The following is a 26,134-nucleotide window of genomic DNA, read 5'->3' as shown; positions in this document are numbered from 1 at the left end:
GATAACGCCCTAAGAACTAAATTTAAATCCCACTGAGGGGTAGATTTCACGGGTAGGGGCCTTGACCTACCGGCTGCTTTGATGAATCTAGATATCCACCGGTTCCCTGCTAGGTCATAGTTAAACAGAGCTCCTAGAGCCGCTACGTGCACCTTTAAGGTGTTTGTGGCCAGACCCAACTCTAATCCCTTCTGCAGAAACTCCAGAATGGCATTAAGAGGGACACCCTCCCCAATTTTGGAGCCTGAAGATGAGAGAAATTTTTTCCAAATTTTCCCGTACTGTCTGGTTGTAACGGGCTTCCTACTTTGTAACAATGTAGAAACTAGCCCCGGGGAAAACCCTCTGTTTTCTAGTAGCTCCCTTTCAAATGCCAAGCTGTCAAGTGCAAACCTGCCACCTGAGGATGATGAACTGGGCCTTGGGAGAGAAGGTTCGGGAGATCCGGCAGAACCCATGGATCGGAGATGGACATTCTCCTCATCCAGGAAAACCAAGGCCTCTTCGGCCAGAACGGGGCTATTAAGACTATGTGGGCCCCGTCCTCCCGAATCTTCCTCAGCACAGCTGGAATCAGAGCAATAGGGGGAAACGCATACGCTAGTTGATGGTTCCACGGTATTAGGAACGCATCCAGGGAAACAGGGTTCCCCCACGGTGTTATGGAGCAAAAGGTGTTCACTTTTTTGTTCAGATGGTTTGCGAAGAGGTCTATGCTTGGTGAGCCCCATTTTACCGCGATTTGATTGAACACTAACTGATTTAGCTCCCACTCCCCTTGTTTCAGGCGGGAGCGACTTAAGTAGTCTGCTCTGAAATTGTCTACGCCCTTTATGTGCAGGCCCGATAGAGATTGAAAATTGCTTTCGGCTATGTGGAAGATTGAGCTGGTTATCTCCATCAGACTCCGAGAACGGGTACCCCCTTGATGATTCAGATATGCTATCACCACCTTGTTGTCTGACATAATTCTGACGTGGTGAGACCGAAGGGGCCCCAGGAATTCTAAGAGTGCAAATTTGACCGCCAATAGTTCTTTCATATTGGAGGATGCCTTTTCCAGATATGGAGCCCAATCCCCCTGAGCTAACAGGTCGTTGAGGTGAGCCCCCCACCCGCTGGGACTTGCGTCTGTTGTCACTATCCGAGATACAGGAGTCACCCACGGGATTCCCTGGGAAAGATTGCTTAGTGATGTCCACCAGCCCAGAGACCGAATTGTGTTTAGTGACAAAACGAGCTGACCTTCTAAATTCCCTTTTAGAGAAACTTCCTCTGACAAGATTTGCCATTGAAGTTCCCTTGAGTGTAAGTGAGCCCATTGGACTGCCGGGATGCAGGCCGTCATGGATCCCAGGAGGGACATCGCTTGGCGCAGTGTTATGGAGGGATTGTCTCGCCTTCTGGATACCAGATTTATGATGTTTCGGATTTTTTCCCCTGGAAGGCGACATTCTTGTTTTATCGAGTCCAGAGTGAGACCCAGGTACTCTTGGATCTGGCATGGTAACAATCTGGATTTCTTTAGGTTTATTAACCAACCTAGCTCTTCCAGGGAATGTCTGATTGTTTTTAGCTGTTCCTCGCAGTGTTGTGGAGAGGAGCCTATTATCAAAAAGTCGTCGAGGTAAGGTACTATCAGGGTATCTTTCTCCCTCAGGTGAGCCATTACCTCCGCCACTATTTTTGTGAAGACTCGCGGAGCTATAGCCAACCCGAAGGGTAGGGCTAAGAATTGAAAATGGTATACCACCCCCTTTATATGGACCGCTATTCTGAGGAATTTCTGATAATCTTTGTGAATAGGGACGTGATAGTAGGCGTCCCTTAAATCCAGGACTACCATAAAACACAGTGGAAACAGCATCTTTATTGAGGTCTTTATTGTCTCCATCTTGAACGGCTGGATTTCTAGAAATTTGTTTAACTCTTTTAGATTCACAATAGTTCTGAATGAGCCGTCCGGCTTCTTCCTCAGGAACAGAGGGGAGTAGCACCCTAGACCTCTTTCTTGTAGGGGAACTTCCATGAGAACCCCTTTGTTTACCAGTCCTATGACTTCTTTTTCTAATGCCAGCTGCTCTTCCTTTGAAGATCTTAGAGAAGTCGTCCTGAATGAGGGGTGAGGGGGTTTCTGAAATTTCAATTTTAGACCAGACTTTACTATGTTCAACACCCAAGGACTGTTGGTAATCTTTTCCCAGGCTGAGGCGAAGAGGGCAAGTCTTCCCCCAACCTGGGGCAAGCCTTCATTGTGCGGGTTTTTTATTGTCGTTAGGGGTTTTGTTGAAGATGAAACCCTTGTTTTTGTTTCGCTTGTCTTCCCACCTATCCTGGTTTTTCCCCGGCTTCCTTCGGAAGAACCTCTTGCTCCGAAAGGGCCTTCTGTATGAAGGGAAGCCCAGGGCGGGGAAAGATTTCTTTTTATCCCCTGCTTTTTCTAGTATGTCATCTAGAGTGGGCCCGAATAGGAACTCTCTTTCACAGGGAATTATACATAATTTAGACTTGGTCTGGAGGTCCCCAGGCCAACATTTTAGCCAGAGGGCCCGCCTTGCGGCATTAGAAAACACCGCCGACCTAGCGGATAACTTGATTGAGTCCGCCGAGGCGTCAGCCAAGAAGGCGGCAGCTCCCCGCATAACGGGCAACATTTTTAGCATTGAGTCTCGGGAAGACCTGTTTTTGAGTTGGCTTTCCAATTGGTCTAGCCAAACCATCAGGGAGCGGGATGTACAAGCGGCAGCGACTGCTGGTTTAAGGCCTCCACCAGCCGCTTCCCATGAACCTCTGAGGAACCCATCTGCTTTTTTGTCCATTGGGTCTTTCAAAACCCCCATGTCCTCAAACGGAAGGGCATATTTTTTGGATGCTTTGGCGATTGCCACGTCCAGTTTAGGAGCCTTATCCCAGAAGGAACAGGACTGGTCATCGAATGGATATTTCTTTTTTGGAGTGAGTAGTGATTATCTCACAGGCTTTTTCCACTCTTTTTTGATCAAAGATTGAATTTTTTCATTGAGAGGAAAGGCCCTTCTCTTTTTCTGGTCAAGCCCTCCGAACATTATGTCTTGGATGGATTTTTTGGGGTGAGGATCTGCCAGCCCCATAGTGTTCCTAACGGCTTTAACAAGGCTATCAGTTTCTTCTATGGGAAAGCAGCTACGGCCCCCTGAGGAAGATGAAGATGATGATGAGGATGAGGAGGAAGAATTAGCCGAGTCTGAATCCGTATCTTCCCCTGAATCACCCGATTCAGGAGATGGAGATCTATGTTTAGTCTTCCTTCTCTTTCTCCCACCTTTGAGGGATTTAAAGGTTTCCTCTACCTGGACTTTAATCAGGTTTTTGAGATCTGCCGCAAACTCGGGAAGGCCTTCTGACACTGTCTGCTGAATGCAAACACTGCAAAGTCTTTTGTCCCATGAAGATGGAAGATCTTCTTTGCATAGGGCACATATGACATGTTTAGATTTACTTGTGCTTTTCTTCCCCTATGGTAAAAGACACAAAGATAGATTCTCACTATCGCTAACATTCACGGAGATCACTCACCACCTTATGGACCCATAAATACCGGTTGGGCACGATCCGTGTTCTTAGAGCCGGACACAATGCTGGACTCTTTGCTGTGTAGCGATCCAGAACGCCCTCCGGTAGAGCCTTGGCCTTTCTGGGTCCGTCGCTTCTGCTGCTGCGGCGTTGGTTGTGGAGACGCCCTGGGAAGGGGAGATACCTGCTCCATATCGCTCACTGGTGAGCATTGGCCAGACTCCATTTCAGAAGCGCTTTTGCCCCCAGACGCCCCGCTTAAAATAGCGGTGGAAGGCGCCATTTTTTTTTTTCCAGCGCATGCGCAGTTCGCCCTGCGCGTGGAATCCCGCGCCTGTGCAGATCGCCCGGGCACGAACTCCCGCGCCTGCGCATTCCTCCAGCGGCGACGCCGGCACTAGGCGGGGATCGCAGCGCTTGTGCGCACGCAAGCCCCTGCTGCTTAAATACATCCGTTCCTCGCGCGGGCGCAGATGAAGCAAGATGGCGGCGCACTTACTAACGCTGACTCCTCGGGGACTCTCGGGAGCTCAGGCTGCAGACTGACGCCAGGTAGCCACATCGCTCCTATCCATAGAGCGGACTCTTGGACACGGCTGCTGCTGGTAAGACTTCTTAGAGAGGCGGCTCCTGCCACCTCTCTCCGCGCACCCTAAAAGGCCTACCAGCCCCTAGCGGTGGCGCTTCGGGTCACCACATCTAACCGAGGCAGGGGGGCCCCCGCTGCCTGGATCGGCTGATTGGCCCCGGACTCCCACGAAGAACTTTTCCTCTGACGGAGGTGATCTGTAGGTCTCCCATCAAGGACAGGAAACCAACTGATGCAGGAGAGAGGTACCGCCTTTTTATCTGTAGGTTTCCTGTCCTTGGTGGGCGGATCCCCTCTCTCCGTGGTGCCGTCATGGGCGTCAGAGAAAAACAAACAGTACATACTTACATTCGCGTCCCCCGGCAACCGCTTCCCTGCACTGTGTAAGCGCCGGCAGTAGCAGGGCACAGCGGTGACGTCACCGCTGTGCTCTGCTTTCCGGTCGGCACTCACAGTCAGTGCAGGAAGCTCTGAGCAGCAGCGCGGACGCCGGGGGACCTGACAGACATCAGAGGGTGAGTATGTACTGGTTTTTTTAAACTTTTACAATGGTAACCAGGGTAAATATCGGGTTACTAAGCGCGGCCCTGCGCTTAGTAACCCGATATTTACCCTGGTTACCATTGTAAAACATCGCTGGCATCGTTGCTTTTGCGGTCAAACACAACGATACACGCCGATCTGACGAACAAATAAAGTTCTGAACTTTCAGCAACGACCAGCGATATCACAGCAGGATCCAGATCGCTGCTGCGTGTCAAACACAACGATATCGCTATCCAGGACGCTGCAACGTCACGGATCGCTATCGTTATCGTTGCAAAGTCGCTTAGTGTGAAGGTACCTTTAGAGATATATCATGGCACAGGTGTACTGTTTATTATGCAGTTTATCACAATCCTGTATGAAGTTAGTCGGTTTTATAATAAATTGAAAAATCAGGATAATGGAAACTCTGCTGTTATTGTCCAGAAATTCACACTTGGCCTCATTGCACATTTAATGTTGTCGATCAGAAAAGCGAAGTTTGGCCAGAAAGACTGGACCTAGTCTTGTAGGGACCATATGATCACATTCAGCAGCACAGAAGGGGAGAAGGTAGATTCATCCAATATCAGGGATCTAAAAATGACCCAAGCAATCCATAATAGGATGACCAGCCAGAGACGTAATATTAGGAAAGGTGTAATCTGTCTGTTTAGGTATTTTGTTTTAGAATATAAACGAGATCCCACCAGTTTAAGACTCATTATATTAGAACAAATATCAGAACGTGTGTCTAATAGGTCCTAGAGACTTGTGAGTAGAGAATCCTATTGGATTTTTAAACTATCCACACTTATACCGGAGGATTTTCTATGTACATATATTGTTCTTTATATGGATTTTATTGTGCATCCAATATGCATTTTACATCTATTTGTATTGTTTTGTATATGAAGAAAGGTTTTAACACACAAAACTGCACCATAGGTGAGGTTTAATTAACGAATTAAGCAATTGGATCAGTGACGCCGTTCTGGAGGATATAAAACATCCACAATGTATCATTAGTATAAGCCTGAGGAAGGAGCTGGTTCACATCGGAAATGGGTAGAATATTAAAATGAAAAGTTTGTTGTTTTTTTTAACGTTCATTTGTTTTGATGCCCAACTTTATGGCTCAGCACTTGGCAGCACTTTCTAAGCCCTGATTTTTTCCTTCTTCCCACATCAGGGATTTTGGAAGCCAACAGCATCATTACCCTCCATTTTCTCTAAAAGGCTCATCATAATATTTTTCTCACTTGTCAGCACATTCTACGTACGCTGCCATTTGCCTTTGTAGTTTACAGACCTGTGCATGTAACGGTCAGAGTCTTCTAATCTCAGGGGGTAGGTGGAGCCTCCAGGTTGTAAGTTCTATAGAAAAGGGCTTTCAATGCCCAAAGCCACTTGGACAGTTTTGGGTGGAGGAGAATGTTGTGGTCTAGAGGCAAAATGGTGATCATGGTAATACGGCCAGACTACACCACCGATAAAGCAGCCACAGCCGGTGACTGAGAAGAATCTGTAACTTCTCTGCATTTAGTGATTACTACTCACCTGGGTAGTCATATGTGGGAATCTCCTCTTTACACCACTCATCACCCCTCATATATGTCTCTGTAGTATTAATACGGGTCAGATCTTCACCCTGAAACAAATATTGTAAAAGACACAGACAGATGGAGAAGTCATGGAGTGTATGATCAGCTCTAATCCTTCCGTCTCCACCGTCCTCATTACACAAGTATAAAACATATAATACTGGTAACATAGTTATTAAGATTGAAGGATGACTCTAAGTCTATCTAGTTCAACCCATAGCCTAACATAACATGCTCTAACATGCTGATCCAGAGGAAGGCAAAAAAAACCCATGTGGCAAAGAGTAAACTCCACATTGGGGAAAAAAATTCCTTCCTGACTCCACATACGGCAATCAGACTAGTTCCCTGGATCGACGCCCTATCAAGGAATCTAATATATATACCCTGTAACATTATACTTTTCCAAAAAGGTATCCAGTCCCCTCTTAAATTTAAGTAACGAATCACTCATTACAACATCATACGGCAGAGAGTTCCACAGTCTCACTGCTCTTACAGTAAAGAATCCGCGTCTGTTATTATGCCTAAACCTTCTTTCCTCCAGACGTAGAGGATGCCCCCTTGTCCCTGTCTCAGGTCTATGATTAAAAAGATCATCAGAAAGGTCTTTGTACTGTCCCCTCATATATTTATACATTAAAATAAGATCACCCCTTAGTCTTCATTTTTCCAAACTAAATAGCCCCAAGTGTAATAACCTATCTTGGTATTGCAGACCCCCCAGTCCTCTAATAACCTTGGTCGCTCTTCTCTGCACCCGCTCCAGTTCAGCTATGTCTTTCTTATACACCGGAGACCAGAACTGTGCACAGTATTTTAAGTGTGGTCTAACTAGTGACTTGTATAGAGGTAAAATTATGTTCTCCTCATGAGCATCTATGCCTCCTTTAATACATCCCATTATTTTATTTGCCTTTGTAGCAGCTGCCTGACACTGGCCACTGAATATGAGTTTGTCATCCACCCATACACCCAGGTCTGTTTCATTGACAGTTTTGCCCAGAGTTTTAGAATTAAATACATAGTTATACATTTTATTACTTCTACCCAAGTTCATGACCTTACATTTATCCCCATTAAAGCTCATTTGCCATTTATCAGCCCAAGCTTCTAGTTTACATAAATCATCCTGTAATACAAAATTGTCCTCCTCTGTATTAATTACCCTGCAGAGTTTAGTGTCATCTGCAAATATTGAAATTCTGCTCTGTATGCCCCCTACAAGGTCATTAATAAATATGCTAGAAAGAAGAGGGCCCAATACTGACCCCTGTGGTACCCCACTGCTAACCGCGACCCAGTCCGAGTGTGCTCCATTAATAACCACCCTTTGTTTCCTATCCCTGAGCCAGCTCTTAACCCACTTACACATTTTTCCCCCATCCCCATTATTCTCATTTTATGTATCAACCTTTTGTGTGGCACTGTATCAAAAGCTTTTGAAAAGTCCATATACACTACGTCTACTGGGCTCCCTTGGTCCAGTCCGGAACTTACCTCTTCATAGAAGCTGATCAAATTAGTCTGACATGAGCGGTCCCTAGTAAACCCGTGCTGATACTGGGTCATGAGGCTATTCCTCTTCAGATACTCCAGTATAGCATCTCTTAGAAAACCCTCCAGGATTTTACCCTCAGTAGAGATTAAGCTTACTGGCCTATAATTACCGAGTTCAGTTTTTGTCCCCTTTTTGAATATTGGCACCACATTTGCTATACGCCAGTCCTGTGGTACAGACCCTGTTATTATGGAGTCTTTAAAGATTAAAAATAATGGTCTATCAATGACTGTACTTAGTTCCTGCAGTACTCGGGGGTGTATCTCATCCGGGCCCGGAGATTTGTAAATTTTAGTGATTTTTAGACGCCGCCGTACTTCCTGCTGGGTTAAGCAGGTGACACATAATGGGGAATTTTTGTTATCATTGATCATATTGTCTGGAATTTTCTTGTGTAAATACTGATGAAAAAAAGCCATTAAGCATATTGGCTTTTTCCTCATCCTCATCCACCATTTCACCCAGACTATTTTTAAGGGGGCCAACACTATCATTTTTTAGTGTTGGATAAAGCAACACTGAGCACAAGACTTTCACAGCCATCTACACATTGTGACCAAGTCACTGGTAAGGTGATAGAGGGGAGATATGTATGACTGCGCTTAACGGCGTCAGTGATGTGAAACCAGAGCAGCTCATTCACCAGTGGTTTTCAGCCTGGACGGTCGCATCTTAGCACCGTCCAGATTGAAAACTATTTAGCCCCCAGACATGGATTACAGCATGGGACAGAACGAGGGACAGGTTTGCTATATTGTTGTTTTTTTATTTTACTTTTATTATAGATCGAGGGCTTCGGTGGAATTAGACGATGCAGTAACTATGGTTTAATTGAGATTAATAAAGGAATCTGTCATTTTTCAATTAAAGGACTTTATTCTAGCTGTGTCGTTATTTACCATATAACTATAGGATTAGTAATGGATAGTTGTCTTATAGACACTTCTCCATTACTAAGCCATGGGCTTGATGTCACCTGACAATATAAAGGTGACATCAACCCCACAAATATTAACCCCAATTGCCACCGCTACAGGGCAAGTGGGAAGACCTGGGCAAAGCACCAGAATTGGTGCATCTAATAGATGTGCCTTTTCTGGGCAGCTGTGGGGTGTTGTTTTTAGGCTGGAGGGGGGCCTAAAGCAATGGCCCCTTACCAGCATGAGAATACCTGCCCCCAGCTGTGAGCTTTAGCGAGGTAGGTTGCCAAAAAATGGGGGGACCCCATGCCATTTTTTTTTTTTGTAAATCATTGATTAACCACTTAATCCCATTGGACATACTATCCCGTCAAGGTGACCTGGGACTTAATTCCCAGTGACGGGATAGTACGTCATATGCGATCGGTCGCACTCACGGCTGAGTGTCAGCTGATTATTACAGCTGACATCCGGCACTATGTGCCAGGAGCGGTCACGGACCGCCTCCGGCACATTAACCCCCGGCACACTGCGATCAAACATGATCGCAGTGTTCCGGCAGTGTAGGGAAGCATCGCGCAGGGAGGGGGCTCCCTGCGTGCTTCCCTGAGACCCCCGGAGCAACGCGATGTGATAGCGTTGCTCCGAGGGTCTCTTACCTCCTATCCCTGCAGGCCCTGATCCAAAATGGCCGCGGGGCTGCATCCGGGTCCTGCAGGGACTACTTCCGGGTCCAGTGCAGGCGCCGGGAAGCCTGCAGCGCTGTCAGTCAGACCGCTGATCTGACAGAGTGCTGTGCAAATTGTCAGATCAGCAATCTGTGATGTCCCCCCCTGGGACAAAGTGAAAAAGTAAAAAAAAAAAAAATTCCACATGTGTAAAAAAAAAATAAAAATTCCTAAATAAAGAAATAAAAAATATATTCCCATAAATACATTTCTTTATCTAAATAAAAAAAAAAAAAACAATAAAAGTACACATATTTAGTATTGCCGCGTCCGTAACGACCCAACCTATAAAACTGTCCCACTAGTTAACCCCTTCGTGAACACCGTAAGAAAAAAAAAAAAAAAAAAATCATGAGCCAAAAAACAACACTTTATTATTATACCGCCGAACAAAAAGTGGAATAACACGCGATCAAAAAGACGGATATAAATAACCATGGTACCGCTGAAAACGTCATCTTGTCCCGCAAAAAACGAGTCATCATTCAGCATCATAAGCAAAAAAATAAAAAAAGTTATAGTCCTCAGAATAAAGCGATGCCAAAATAATTATTTTTTCTATAAAATAGCTTTTATCGTATAAAAGCGCCAAAACATAAAAAAATGATATAAATGAGATATCGCTGTAATCGTACTGACCCGACGAATAAAACTGCTTTATCAATTTTACCAAACGTGGAACGGTATAAACGCCTCCCCCAAAAGAAATTCATGAATAGCTGATTTTTGGTCATTCTGCCTCACAAATATCGGAAACTGTCACGTGTCCGAAAATGTTACCAATAAAAACGTCAACTCGTCCCGCAAAAAACAAGACCTAACATGACTCTGTGGACTAAAATATGGAAAAATTTATAGCTCTCAAAATGAGGAGACGCAAAATCTTTTTTGCTATAAAAAAGCGTCTTTTAGTGTGTGACAGCTGCCAATCATAAAAATCCGATATAAAAAACACTATAAAAGTAAATCAAACCCCCCTTCATCACCCCCTTAGTTAGGGAAAAATAATAAAATTAAAAAAAATGTATTTATTTTCATTTTCCCATTAGGGTTAGGGTTGGGTTGGGGCTAGGGTTTGGATTACATTTATGGTTGGGATTAGAGTTAGGGGTGTGTCAGGGTTAAGGGTGTGGTTAGGGTTACCGTTGGGATTAGGGTTTTCAGGTAGAATTGGGGAGTTTCCACTGTTCAGGCACATCAGGGGCTCTCCAAACGTGACATGGGTCCGATCTCAATTCCAGCCAATTCTGCGTTGAAAAAGTAAAACAGTGCTCCTTCCCTTCCGAGCTCTCCCGTGCGCCCAAACAGTGGTTCCCCTCCACATAGGGGGGGTATCAGCGTACTCAGGACAAATTGGACAACAACTTTGGGGGTCCAATTTACCCTGTTACCCTTGTGAAAATACAAAACTGGGGGCTAAAAAATCATTTCTGTGAAAAAAAGGAATTTTTATTTTCACGGCTGTGCGTTATAAACTGTAGTGAAACACTTGGGGGTTCAAAGCTCTCAAAACACATCTAGATAAGTTCCTTGGGAGGTCTAGTTTCCAATATGGGGTCACTTGTGGGGGGTTTGTACTGTTTGGGTACATCAGGGGCTCTGCAAATGCAACGTGACGCCTGCAGACAAATCCATCTAAGTCTGCATTCCAAATGGCGCTCCTTCCCTTCCGAGCTCTGCCATGCACCCAAACAGTGGTTCCCCCCCACATATGGGGTATCAGCGTACTCAGGAAAAATTGGACAACAACTATTGGGGTCCAATGTATCCTGTTACCCTTGTGAAAATACAAAACTAAGGGCTAAAAAATCATTTTTGTGAAAAAAAGGAATTTTTATTTTCACGGCTCTGCGTTATAAACTGTAGTGAAACACTTGGGGGTTCAAAGCTCTCAAAACACATCTAGATAAGTTCCTTAGGGGGTCTACTTTCCAAAATGGTGTCACTTTTGGGGGTTTTAATGTTTAGGCACATCAGGGGCTCTCCAAACGCGACATGGTGTCCCATCTCAATTCCAGTCAATTTTGCATTGAAAAGTCAAACAGCGCTCCTTCCCTTCCAAGCTCTGCCATGCGCCCAAACAGTCATTTACCCCCACATATGGGGTATCGACGTACTCAGGACAAATTGCACAACAACTTTTGTGGTTCAATTTCTTCTCTTACCCTTGGGAAAATAAAAAATTGGGGGCGAAAAGATCATTTTTGTGAAAAATACCGGATTACTCACCGGTAATGCTCTTTTATAGAGCCCACGACAGCACCCACCAGAGAGAGGGGATCCCCCCTAAGAACAGGAAACCTACAGAGAGATAAAAGGGGCTGCCCCCCCTCGCTCCTCAGTTGTTTTACAGAGAATAGGAGGAACCACCGCCAGGCTTTAGTTAACAGGCTCAGGCATATATACATATTTACAACCTTATACTATATTATTTCTCTTATTTACACACCTTACCAAGGCACCACGTGCAACTAAATAAAGGAAAAGGGAGGGATGTGAATGGGTGCTGTCGTGGGCTCTATAAAAGAGCATTACCGGTGAGTAATCCGGTATTTTCTATTCACCACGACAGCACCCACTAGAGAGATTTACAGAGACTATACATTGGGTGGGTTAACTGGGTCAAGAACCGAAATCCCAAAGGTTAAATCAGAAGCAGCAGATAGGTCTAATCTATAGTGCTTATAGAAGGTACTAGGCGAAGACCAGGTTGCAGCCTTACATATAAGGTCTATTGGCACGTTCGCCCTTTCCACCCAGGAAGTCGACAAGGCTCTTTTAGAGTGTGCTCCTACATGCATTGGAGGATCTCTTCCTCTAGCTTTATACGCTAAGATTATGGCATCTCTGATCCGGCGCGAAAGCGTGTTCTTTGTGACTCTGGAACCTTTGGTTTTACTCTGGAAAGACACAAAGAGAGCCCCACTCTTCCTCCAGTCCCTAGTTCTCTCTAAATAGGCCAGAACAGTCCTTTTTACATCTAGGGTATGAAGTCTTGCTTCTTCTGGAGTCGAGTGGGCTTTATAAAAAGTAGGTAATAAGATCTCCTGGGATCTATGAAAACTAGTGGCTACTTTAGGGAGATAACAAGGGTCCGTTTTCAAAATTAACCTATCAGGTGTCACAAAAATGGAGGATCTATTGACAAGGCATGTAGATTGCTCACTCTTCTAGCAGATACCAATGCCACTAATAATATCGTTTTTAACAAGATGTTTTTTAATGAGGCTGTATGAAGAGGCTCAAACGGGCTCTGTGTCAAAGCATCTAGAACCAAAGTTAGATCCCACTGAGGCACCTGTGGTATATTTATTGGTCTTGACTGCTCACATGCAGATATAAAACAGGATATCCACCTATCACCTGCGACATCATAACTAAAGAGAGCCCCTAGAGCTGAAACCTGAACTTTCAGAGTGTTTACCGAGAGCCCCAACACAAGCCCTTTTTGCAAGAATTCTAATATTGAAAATATAGGCACCTCAGAAGAAAGCCGTGTTGTATGAAACTCAAGAAATTGTCTCCAGACCCTGACATAAATCCTGGTAGTAGAAGGCTTTCTACTCCTCATGAGGGTATCTACTAATCCACTAGAAAATCCTCTTAAATTTAATAACTGCCTCTCAAATTCCAGACAGTCAAATTCATGCCCTTTACCTGAGGATGGAAAAACGGTCCCTGAGACAGCAGGTCCTTGGTCTGAGGCAGAATCCAAGGGTCTGTAATTGACATCGCCCTGAGCCATGAAAACCATGGCCTTTTGGGCCAAAATGGGGCTATCAACAGAACTTTTGCCCCTTCCTCTCTTATTTTTCTTATTACTATGGGCAATAGATTCCATGGGGGAAACGCATAAGCCAGGTCGAATGCCCATGGCACCTGAAGGGCATCGAATATGTCCGGGTTGTCTAGTCTGCACAGAGAGGCAAATGTTTTGACCTGACGGTTGGACCTTGTTGAAAACAAGTCTATTTGAGGTATGCCCCACCGCGCTGTTATCATTCTGAAAATCCTCCTGTTGAGCATCCATTCTCCTTGATGAAGGGTGTGACGGCTGAGGAACTCGGCGCGAAAGTTGTCTATGCCTCTGATGTGTACCGCTGACAAGGACAACAGATGATTCTCGGCTAACATCATGATGTCTGATGTGACTTCCATGAGAGTGTCTGACCGTGTACCTCCTTGATGATTCAGATAGGCCACCGCAGAGGTGTTGTCGGAGAGGACCCTTGTGTGAGAGCCTCGTAGCTGGGGAAGAAAGTGGAGTAGGGAATAATATATGGCTTTTAATTCTTTAACATTAGAGGATTTATCAAATTCTGATCTAGACCAAAGACCCTGAACCACCTGATCTTGAAAATGTGCCCCCCCAGCCTTTGGGACTAGCACCTGTGGTCACTATACTAGAAGGAAAGATAACCCATAGGACCCCCTTCGACAGACTTTCCCAATTCAACCACCATGTAAGGGAGTGTACTACTTCTGACGTTAGAAAAACTGTCTGATCCAAATGTCCTCGACTTTTCTCTTTAAAAGTTTTTTATTGAAGGACAAGATATTCATGTACACAAAATTATGCAATACAGTGCTTCATGCATTAATATACAATTCAACAACTCATAGGCATCAAATAGTTGAAATATATGTGAATACAATCAATAACCATGAGAGCATAATACTCTACAGTATCACATATTCATAAGAAAAATAACCTTCATTTTAATATATTTTCTTTGTTATAAAACAAACAAGAACTTTTCCATTAGTAAAAGTATCATAACATGTAAGTAACAATTATTAAGTGTGATGTCGCTTCCGTCACACACCATCATAGCTATCAAGCAAACCAAGAGTATCCTTTCATTATAAAAAAAACCATCCTGACCCACTAGCAACAATTATTTAATGCTTTGTCACTCCCATCTCATCCCATCCTATTAGTTGGATCGGATCGGAGGATCACCCGCCACCATCCTAGTAATATACCATGGGGACTGATCAAAACAAGCTATGAGATGAGTTCTCACCTCTTCAGGGAACGTGTCAATCAAACTCTCCCAAGTATCAAAAAAGCGGGGTACCAGGCGATCCCCCCCCACCTGTGTCTCTATCCATTCCATGCGGAACACATGTTTTAGCTTGTTCAAAAACATTGTTAGTGTTGGAGGTTCCACTGTTATCCATTGTTGTAATATACATTTTTTCCCTACCATAGATACCATAGATGCCAAACGTTTAGCCCCTCTTGTAATTCTTAAAGCTTCCCCTGGCCATATTCCCAGAATCGCCCACTCTGCCGTGGAAGGCAAATAGTTCAACAGGTGATCTAGACAGAAGTTCCTTACCTCCTCCCAAAACCTTGCAATAGCTGGACAATCCCAAAATTGATGAAAAAGATCTGCCCCAGGAGCCGCACACTTTAAACAATTATCCGATTGAGATAAGCCCATGAGAAATGAACGATGCGGTGATATATATGTGCCATGGTACACTCTAAGCAACATTTCCCTATAGGAAGAAGCCGGTAAAGCCTTCCAAGCATGAAACATTGCCTTGAGGATATGTTCTGGGGTTAAGACTGGAAAACGAGTGCACCATCTCGGAAGGCCTGTTTTTCGTTTAGTGTAGTCCAACTCTTTTTTCAAAAAGAGATAGAATCTGGAAGTTGAGTGAAACTGTGAAGCCCTATTTCGTAGCATGGTATCAAATGGGTTGTCCCAATCTGTATCTGATAACCTCTCTCCCACCTTTGTAGCATAGACTTCCAGAGTCGCACAATTCGCGAGGCACCCCATTGTCAAGGGAAGGTATCTCCTGGTGATTGACCAGGAGTGTGGTTTGCGCGTCTCAGAGTCTAATATAGAACCCACTGTCACAAACCGATATCTGGCTACTAAGTCTTCTCTCCCCATGCTCAACCTAATATCTCGATTCCCAAATATTGGCAAGAAAAGTGAGGAATGTGCATTAAGAGAAAGTCTATGTCGTATCTTATGCCATACCTTCCACATCACCATTAGCAAAGGATTATCTAACACTGACGAGGGTAACAGTTCCTTATGTGTATGTAGTAGATATAATAAATTGGTATGAGGTATCAGATTTTGATCTACTTGAGTGTTAGTGAATATGGAAGTATCATGAATCCAATCTTTAAGATAACGAAGCAACGCCGCCAGGTTGTAATTTTCTAAATTTGGAAAATTAATACCCCCATTCGATGGATGTTGTTCCAAAATACCCATACTAATAGCATGGTGCTTCTTTGCCCAAATAAAAGTACGAAGCATACCATTTATTACCCGCAGATCACTAGGAGAAAGCAATATTGGGAGGGATTGAATAAAATAAAGTATCTGTGGAATAACAATCATTTTTAACAAATAAGCCCGACCCAAATATGAAAAGGTTAAATGTTGCCATCCTTCCAGTTCTTTTTTAATTTTTTGTATGAGGGGAAAAAAATTACTTCTCTGAAGGTCATGAGGGTTTTTAGTTATAAGCACACCCAAGTAGGGCAACGCCTTTTTGCACCATTCAAAATCATACAATCCTGCCCATGGCGGTTTGCGCGACGCGCGTAAATTAAGTGCCTTAGATTTAGTCGGGTTAATAGAATAACCAGACATAGCTCCCAGTCTTTCCATAAGGGCTATGATTCCAGGCAGGGCCTCCTCTGGGTTAGCAATATAAAGCAGAATATCATCTGCAAAAGCCGTAAGCTTTAAACTCAGTCTCCCAACCCGTATCCCCTTAAACAAAGACAAGGACTCTAACGCTCGTATAAGAGGGTCAAGGGCGAGATTAAATAGGATGGGGGAAAGTGGACAACCCTGACGAGTACCTCTGGTCAGCTCCACCCCCTCCGTAAGTTGTTGATTAACTATAATGTTAGACTTAGGTGAATTATATAAAAGTCTAATCAATGTCGCAAATTTCTCACCAAATCCCTGATTCTCAAGCACCGCATATATCCAATGCCACTCAACACTATCGAACGCAGCCTCCGCATCCAGACTGAGTAAAATGTTAGGAGAGTTTTTATTTCTAGCTGACACTATAGTAGCAGCAAACGCCGTGCGGATGGCAATGGTCGAATGCCTACCTCGAGTGAAACCATACTGGTTCGGCGAGAGAATCTCGGGGAGAAACATTTGTATTCTATTAGCTAGAATTTTTGTCAACAACTTATAATCTAGGTTCAACAAGGATATGGGCCTGTATGATGTTATCTGTGTTGGGCTTCTACCTGGTTTTAAGATTAAAGAAGTTAACGCAGAATTAAAAGAGGTTAGGGACGCACCCCCTTCCAAATAATGATTGAGTAAATCCTTGAGGAGAGGGTCTATATCAGGAGAGAGCAATTTATAATACTCGACAGGTAAACCATCCGGCCCTGGTGATTTAGAGTTTGCCATTGTTTTTATAACTGAGCGTATCTCTATTAATGTAATAGGCATCTCAAGGGTAGTGCGCTGAGAGTCTGTCAGTATGGGTAACTGTAGAGAACTTAAAGAATCTTTAATAGAAGAAATATCTCCTCCCCGTGTGGAATAAAGAGCCGTGTAGTGAGCATGAACAGCCTGTAATATGTCCTTACTATCAGTCAGATGAGTCCCCGAAATGGGATCCACCAAGAGTGGGATTTTCCGTCTGGGACCTCTTGGATTTGCCAATCTAGCCAGTAAGGTTCCCATTTTATTGCCCCATCGGAAAAAATGTTGTTTATCAAAGTCCACTTTCTGTTGAGCTATCTTAGTCAAATGTGCATTTAGTAATGATAAAGCATCCTGCCATTGTGTCCAATCCTCAGGATCACTAGATCCTAAATACCGTCTATAGGCTAGTATGGCCATAGTCTGGAGGTCACTCGTCTCCTGTCTAGCCTTTCTCCTTTTCCCTGCCACATATGCTATAATTCTCCCTCTCATAACTGCCTTACTCGTCTCCCACATGAGCACAGGATCATCCCAATGCTGAATATTATCATCAACAAAATTACCCCATTCCTGTTTGAGGAACATCTCAAACTCTCTACTCTTAGCCAAATAGGCTGGGAATCTCCACATTCCTGGCTGACGTAGGCTCCGGCCACAACGAAGAAGCAAAATAATAGGTACATGATCAGAGATCCCAGCATCTCCTATAGTTGCTTCCACCACCTCCGACATCAGGGACTCACCAACCAAGAACATATCAATACGCGAGAGAGACTTATGTGCCTTAGACATACAGGTATAATCTCTCTCCGTTGGGTGTAACACTCTCCAAATATCTACCAAAGGAGTATCACGCATGAGATTAACCAGGCCTGGTCCGGAGCCAGAACCGGAAGTAGGCAGATCCCCCGATCTATCCAGTCTAGAATCTAGCACAGCATTAAAATCACCTCCCACCACTAGGTTAGGCAAGTTTTCCGTCAGGATCATCTGAGAAACGGAGGCAAAAAAGGCAGCATTGTCAGCGTTCGGGGCATAGATGTTTAACAATGAATAGGGGATATCATCAATGGTCACTTTCATAAGAAGGAATCTACTCTGGGGATCACTGACTATATCTCCCGGGATTATCTGTAGGTGTCTAGCAAACACTATGGCCACTCCCCTCTTTTTAGATGAGTAGGCGGTAGCATAGGTCTGGCCTAGCCAATTATCTCTCAAATGTAATGCATCTTTATGTGACCAGTGGGTTTCCTGCAAGAATATAACATCAGGTTTAGCACGTTTGAGTGCCTGTAATACACGACGTCTTTTAACCGGCGAATTGAGGCCCGCTACATTCCATGATAAAATTTTTAAAGGATTACCTTTCCCTTTCTTACTTGATGATTGCGAAGTTGCCATCATGGAGGATGGAAGTAGCACCATGGCAGAGTACCTTCGATATATAATAACATATAGGGTTTCGGAGTCCCAGCTGCTCCACGACCCTCCAAATTAGATAGGTGTGTGACATCATTAGCAACATTACACTTATACAAAAACATAGTAACCAGATCCGTGTTGTTATAGACAGGTAAAATTAACCAGAATATATTCATCCATACTATACAACTTATATTCCTTATCATTTTAACTTATTCAAAGAGAAATCTGTTAGTATCAACTCTAGTCTCACCCCAAATGTTCAAGTGCAATTTCAAGTGTCTGGGGGAGCAAGGTCTCGTTTCAGCTGATCTAAAGCAAGCTTAGGGTCTTCAAATACCTTTGTCTCTGTGCCTAAGGTTACTCGGAGTCTAGCTGGATAAGCCAAAGCAAATCGGATCCCGTGATCAATGAGGAGCCGACAAACCGGGCCAAACTCTCTTCTACGCTGGGAGATGGCTGCCGAAAAGTCCTGGAACACCAGGATCTTGGACCCCTGAATAGTAACATTTTTAAGTTTCCTAGCTGCTGCCAGAACCCTTTCTTTGTCATGGTAATGGAAATATTTAGTAATGACCGGGCGAGGTCTCGCCCCAGATTCCCTCCTCTCCGGTCCCACCCGGTGCGCCCTCTCAATTTGTCTAGGAGAGCCAGGCTCTAGCTGGAGGGCCGCCATTAAATCAGTCGTGAGGAACCGAATAAGATCCGTACCTCTGCAACTCTCAGGGATGCCGATAAACCTTAGGTTGGACCTCCTACTACGATTCTCAAGATCCTCAACTTTGTCCAACAAGGAACCAATAAGAATCTTTTGTGCCTCCACTGTGGTCTGGGTATTCACCACTGTGTCCTCTACATCACTAATCCGCTGCTCAGCTACTGTAATCCGAGAGGTATTAGCCGATACAGCCGCTACTGTTGTTTCAAGGGCCTTATTCCAGGTTTCAAATTTTTTGTCAAAGTATGGAAGGAGAATATTTGACACTGCCTGAGCCGTAGCAGTGTGAGGCCCGGGTGGGAACTGCAGATCAGAGGCATCCTGTGACCCCTCCTCCATCCACATCTGATCTAAGGACCCCTCAACCGAAAGCTCCCCCTCCTGTCCGTTTTTATTTTTTTGTTTAGTGCGTCTAGTCATAGCCCCTTTCTGTGAAGGTGTTTGCGTTTTTTCCAAATATTTTTCCATAAAGCAATAACCCCAAGACTCTCTCAACACTAGAGGCTTCAATGATAAGCTTTGGTTATGGACCAATCAGATCCAACTACCCCTATTATTACACCAACTAAACCAGGATTCTTAAAATAGCGATAGCAGAGACAAGGAATCTGATCCACTTAGTGGAAAAGGGTTACACCAAGAATAACGTAATTACTGATATAACAAAATAGCTGTCAGAAAGGTCTAGTAAATATGTACCCCTTGTTAATACAAGCAGTATATAAGGCGTTATTGAACTTAAATACTATAACCAGTCATATATATACAAAAAGAAAGAGAAATGTTAGAAAGGAAGGGGCACTAGATGGCGTCGCTGGGCAGCAAACCCAAACAACGACTCCCAGAGCTGTCCACCAAGGGCGGGAAAAGGAGAGGACAGAACCAACGCAAGCCAAAAGCTATTATAGCTCTGTCTCCCCTATCCCCCGGCCACAAAGCAGAGTATAATAAAACTTCTCTCCCCTCTCCCTCCTCCACAAAGTCATCCGACACACACTCAAAAAGGGGATAAAGTTATGAGGAAAGGGACCAAAGCTGCAAAAAGGTAAAAATAAGAGAAAAGAAAACGTTCAGTGAAAAATAAAAGTAACTCTGCCTATGCTCCCCAAAGGAAGTCCGTATTCTTCCTGCAGGTTAAGTCCAATGAACTGTCACTTAGGACTGAAGTAAGATCCTGGCACAAATGATAGGGCTTAGAGGCTGTCCCAGGCGTCTAACAGGTCAGGAAGGGCTTAATAAGACAAGAGAGCCCCCCATCCACTAGCACCCCGATATGTAAGGGACTGAGCCAGACAGCTCCGCTCACCTCCACCCTGTCCGGTGTTGCACTTCCAATAGCACTCCCCAGGGCAGGGCAGACTCCAGAGACCAAAATCAGCCGCTGCACCAAAGAGCCAAATGCCCAGCCCCAATCTAGAGCGCAATATGGCGGGAAGGCATCTTCACATCGCAACTGCGATGTCTTCCTGCCTTCAGCGTATACAAAGCCTCTCACCGCCTCTCTGCTCCACAGGTGCCTCACTCCGTTCCAGCGATCTCATCCAGGGCTCACCAGGACCAGCCGGTAAGTGCGACGATAAGGTGTGACGTCTAGGCGTCCTCCAACTCCCGTTCGTTCCTTTGTGAGACCGCAACTTCTCCACGTCTCTCCCAGTCGTTCTCCGGTCCCAGCTGAAGTCCGAATCCTCAGGAGGAGCCGTGGATCCTATTGCACAGCCAAGTATCTCAGGGGACTTTCTCGCCTGCACGTGTCTCCCTTTCGGGCCTCAGGTCAGGTCCCTTTTTCCAGGAAGGATAATAGGCGGCAGGGACTCCCGGGTATAATAATACACGCACCCCTATAATCCTCTTTTCATGACAAATCACATCCAATGCAATCCATCAATATTAAGGGGTTGAAAGCAAGGATGTTTCCTGATTAAGTATCTGGATGATAGGGAGCAGTTCTAAAATGCGGCCATCTTAAATGGCTCCGCCCCCGGAAGTCCATGTCCTCGACTTTTAATGTCCTCCTGTAATATAAACTTCTGGAGCTGCCTGGTATGAAATTGCGCCCACTTAACTGCAGGGATACATGAAGTCAGTGAACCTAGCAACGACATGGCACTCCTCAATGACATACTACGTTTCCTGATTGCTAAGCTCACTTTATCAATTATGGAAGCTTTCTTATCCTCAGGCAACCAACATACTTGGTCAACTGAATCCAGAAGGAGCCCTAGGAATTTTTGACAAGTAACAGGCTGGAGCCTGGATTTTTCCCAGTTGACAATCCAGCCAAGCGTTTGTAAAGAAAACGCTACTTCCTCTAACCTTTGCTCACACTGTAGGGCATTTCTTCCCACAATTAATAGATCATCCAGATATGGAATGACCAGTGTGTCTTAACCGCAGAAAGGACATTACCTCCAATAGTAATTTAGTAAAAACCCTTGGAGCCATAGATAGAGCAATGCCCTTTGGCCTATATTGTAGATGACAAACTTGACCATCTATTAAAACTGCTACCCGAAGAAACTGCTGGTGTGACTGGTGTATAGGAAGATGGTAATAAGCATCATTAAGATCCAGTACTACCATGTAACAGTTGGGAAATAAATTTTAATGGCTGACCGAATGGATTCCATTTTAAATGCTCTGGGTCTTATGAAGGTGTTCAGCTTCCTCAAATTAAATATAGTTCTAAAGGATCCGTTAGGTTTAGTAATTGGAAACAAGGGGGAGTAGAACCCCTTCCCTATTTGAGAAGACGGAACCTCTATTAAGACCCGCTTGGCCAAGAGGGATTTAATTTCAACTTCTAGTGCCTCTTGCTATGGTCTGGATTTTAAGGAGGTAAGAAGAAAAAGATTCCGGAGGTGTTCGGATAAAGTCTAAGGTGAGGCCTGAAGATATCAAATTTATGGCCCATGGATTAACAGTTATCTTCCTCCACTGATTAATAAATCCCAGAAGTCTACCGCCCACCGGTGGAATAGGGTTCTCGGAATTTATCCTCTGAAGGGACGCTTATTAAACAAATTGCCCTTCTGCCTGAATTCTTTGTTACTCCATCGGTCCTTAAAGCCTCCCTTTCTGCCAAATGATGGCTTCCTGAACGCCCTTCTGTAAGAAGGAATAAAGGGATTAGGAAACCCCTTCTTCCTCTCACCCGCCTTAGTGAGTATATCATCCAGAACGGCCCCAAAGAGGTACTCACCCTGACAGGGCATGGCACACAACTTAGATCTGGACTGGGCATCCCCCTTCCAGTTTTTTAGCCATAATGCTCGCCAAGTTGTATTAGAGAGGTTAGCTGTCCTGGCTGCCAGGCGGAGAGAATCTATTGAGGCATCAGATATAAAAGCCGCAGCACCCTTAATCAAGGGAATAGACGCACGTAATTTCTCCCTAGATACGCCACTCTTGATATTCTGATCCAACTGCTCTAGCCAAACCAGCATGGAACCGGCTAGTACACGTGGCTGAGATTGCTGGCTTGAATGCAGTGACACAGGCCTCCCATGATTTTTTAAGAAGTGCGTCTGATTTTCTATCCATGGGGTCGGATAAAGAACCTGCCTCCTCCACAGGTAAAGAGGAACGGCGAGCTGTAGACGCAACAGCCGCATCAACTTTTGGTATTTTAGCCCAGGTAGTCAAGTCTTCGTCATCGAAGGGGTAGCGCCTCTTACAGGATATTGGCACAAACCCTTTTTGTCCCTTACTCCATTCTTTCTTAACAAGGTCCTTTATGGCCTGGTTTACCGGAAACACATGGCCCTTTCGCTGAGAGAGACCAGCGAACATAACCTCCTGTGGCGTGCGGGGTTCTTTTGACTCAGACAACCCCATCGTACTCCTTACTGACTTAACCAAGTTATTTACGCCATCAGTAGGAAAACAGACATAGTCCTCTTCATCTGATGAACCAGACAACTGAGAAACATCTGAATCAACCTCCCACTCTCTGCTGATGTATCAGCCTTGGGCGAGAATACTCTCCTACTTCTCCTTTCCATATTTACGGAGGGACCACTTCCTAAAGACTGAAGCTCCTCACAAATCATAAGCCGTATTTCATTAATTTTAACAGACTCCTCCTGCCGCAAGGTGTTATCTATACAAGCCTGACACAGCTTTTTTATATAAGAGTCAGGCAAGGGCTCGGTACAAATAGCACACTGTTTATGCTTGGTTTTCTCCGTCCTCTTTGCCTAAAACATAAGCAGAGGAAACCAATATAAGCTTCCATGAAGCTGTATATACACTTACCCAGAAGTATATCTGTATACCGACCGCTGGGTTGTTTTCTTGACTTGGGGTGTGGAACGGGACGACTTCCTTCCCGATTTGTCAGTGGAGTCACTCATTTTTGAGTGTATACTACTCCTTTTCCTAGCATCACCACTGGGTACTAGTGGCTCTTCCATAGGGCGCTCACAGACTTCCTCTTGGGACGACATGATAGCGCACTCCCTGCACCGTTCAATGTAACTTATAGTGCTGGGCTTCTCAATACACACCCCTCCTGTTTTTTTTTTGTTTTTTTTTAACCTGTGCACAGGTTCCAGAATAGCATCAGGGGGAAATAGAACCGCCTAGGGGAATCCAATATGGCGGTTCCCCCGGAAATGGAACGCCGACCTCAGAGGTTCAGGAACTACACCCGGGATCCGGCTGCACTGCGCATGCGCCGGCGTCTCTGACGCCTGTCGGCAGATCCCAGAGAGCGCTACACCCGCCCATGTCGCCGCCATACCTGAGGGACCGGGGGGAAGCCGACACACCGCCGACTCAGCTCTACAACACCCGGAGGGCTCCGTTACCTGACCCAGGTCCGGGTCGGTCCAGGTACATGCCCGCTCCCTCGGCCATCTCATACAACGATGTCCCAGCAGGGAGATCGTTGCTAAACTTCAGGCCTGCAGCAGGCCGCAGCAGATGAGGGGGGAGCCAACAGGAACTCCCGACTCTGTCCACCGGCTCTGGAGCCCCTGTTGCTCAGCAGAGACGCACAGGCGGCATCCAGGCGAGTTTTCCTCTTCTAAGCAACTCCATAGAGTCTTCTCTGTGGGTTCCCTTCTAGGAACAGGAAAACAACTGAGGAGCGAGGGGGGGCCGCCCCTTTTATCTCTCTGTAGGTTTCCTGTTCCTAGGGGCGGATCCCCTCTCTCTAGTGGGTGCTGTCGTGGCGAATAGAAAAATATGATTTTTTATTTTTACGGCTCTGCATTATAAACTTCTGTGAAGCACTTGTTGGGTCAAAGTGCTCACCACACATCTAGACAAGTTCCTTAAGGAGTCTACTTTCCAAAATGGTGTCACTTGTGGGGGGTTTCAATGCTTAGGCACATCAGAGGCTCTCCAAATGCAACATGGTGTCCCATCTCAATTTCAGTCAATATTGCATTGAAAAGTAAAATGGCGTTCCTTTCCTTCCGAGCTCTGCCATGCGCCCAGACAGTGGTTTACCCCCACATATGGGGTATCAGCGTACTCAGGACAAATTGTACAACAACTTATGGGGTCTATTTTCTCCTGTTACCCTTGGTAAAATAAAACAAATTGGAGCTGAAATAAATTGTGTGAAAAAAAGTTAAATGTTCATTTTTATTTAAACATTCCAAAAATTCCTGTGAAACACCTGAAGGGTTAATAAACTTCTTGAATGTGGTTTTGAGCACCTTGAGGGGTGCAGTTTTTAGAATGGTGTCACACTTGGGTATTTTCTATCATATAGACCCCTGAAAATGAGATGTAGTCCCTAAAAAAAAAAAAATGGTGTAAAAAATGAGAAATTTCTGGTCAACTTTTAACCCTTTTAACTCCCTAACAAAAAAAAAAATGTTGGTTCCAAAATTGTGCTGATGTAAAGTAGACATGTGGGAAATGTTACTTATTAAGGATTTTGCGCGACATATCTCTGTGATTTAAGGGCATAAAAATTAAAAGTTGGAAAATTGCGAAATTTTCAAAATTTTTGCCAAATTTCCATTTTTTTCACAAATAAACGCAAGTTATATCGAATAAATTTTACCACTACCATGAAGTACAATATGTCACGAGAAAACAGTGTCAGAATCGCCAAGATCCGTTGAAGCGTTCCAGAGTTATAACCTCATAAAGGGACAGTGGTCAGAATTATAAAGATTGGCCTGGTCATTAACGTGCAAACCACCCTCGGGGCTTAAGGGGTTAAAGTATTTGAAAACAAACATAGCATGGGGACCCCGGTGTGAAGATATGGCCGCTTACTAAAGACTATAGGACAAATGGACATAGCGCCGAGACCACCGCTCTAAGACAAAAAGACTTTTTCCAGCACGGAGCACTGGTGACATAAATTATATTGTACTTTAATAGTTAATTTGCTTGATGTGTTTTATTAGTGATTTTCTTGCTGTTTTATTAGTGATTTTCTTGCTCATCAGTTCATGCTCAGGAATCAATGTGTCTATTCAGTGGCAGTCAGCAGAGGAAGACGAGCAGGCCAGAGTTTATGTAAACCTAAGGCCAGACTCTATCAATCTCATTTGTATCAAGGTCTCACTCCCATTGTACTCCCAAACCTAGGCCCACTGTGTGGTTGGGGATAGTAGACTCAGGGGAGCCATCACCACGGGAGGTCTCACATACAGTCCCAGCTGATGGAATATGCCTTGTTCTGTGAGCTAAAGGAAAATGTTTAAGGGGGCGGGAGAAAAAGACATCGGGTTGAATCAGGCAGTTGTTGGAGGGATTTCGATGGAAGAGGATCCAAGCTGGAATGGATGGATGATCTATGGAGCTTTGGAGATTGTTGGCTGGAGGGGTATCCATGAGCTACGGTCAGGATATCCATTGTCTGGAGGAACATAGGCTGTGACTGCACACTATAGCAGCTGGAGATACAAAATCTGTGGGCCAACCAAAAGTGGGGAGACAGTGGGCATCGCCTGGTATGGAGCCAGTGGAACTACCGATCTCAGATTGGGAACTTGTGGACTGAAGACATTGTATGTTGGCCATCCACCTGGATTTGTTGTACAACCATGGATGTATGAAATAAAAAAACAAAAAACAAAACAGCTGCATCACCTGCCTAGGTGATT

General features: G+C 44.7%; 1 protein-coding gene across 1 annotated transcript in view; it reads right to left on the bottom strand.

Moving 5' to 3' along the window:
• The window catches only part of LOC143766594 (uncharacterized), a 225,649-nt gene that overhangs the window by 20,391 nt on the left and 179,124 nt on the right, over positions 1–26,134 (bottom strand). The window contains exon 7 of the mRNA XM_077254386.1: positions 6,227–6,317. Within this exon, the coding sequence (XP_077110501.1) occupies positions 6,227–6,317 (91 nt within the window). The remainder of the gene's footprint in view (positions 1–6,226; positions 6,318–26,134) is intronic.

Source organism: Ranitomeya variabilis, chromosome 4, assembly GCF_051348905.1.
Source record: "Ranitomeya variabilis isolate aRanVar5 chromosome 4, aRanVar5.hap1, whole genome shotgun sequence".
Taxonomy (NCBI): domain Eukaryota; kingdom Metazoa; phylum Chordata; class Amphibia; order Anura; family Dendrobatidae; genus Ranitomeya; species Ranitomeya variabilis.
This window is presented reverse-complemented; position numbering and strand designations above follow the sequence as displayed.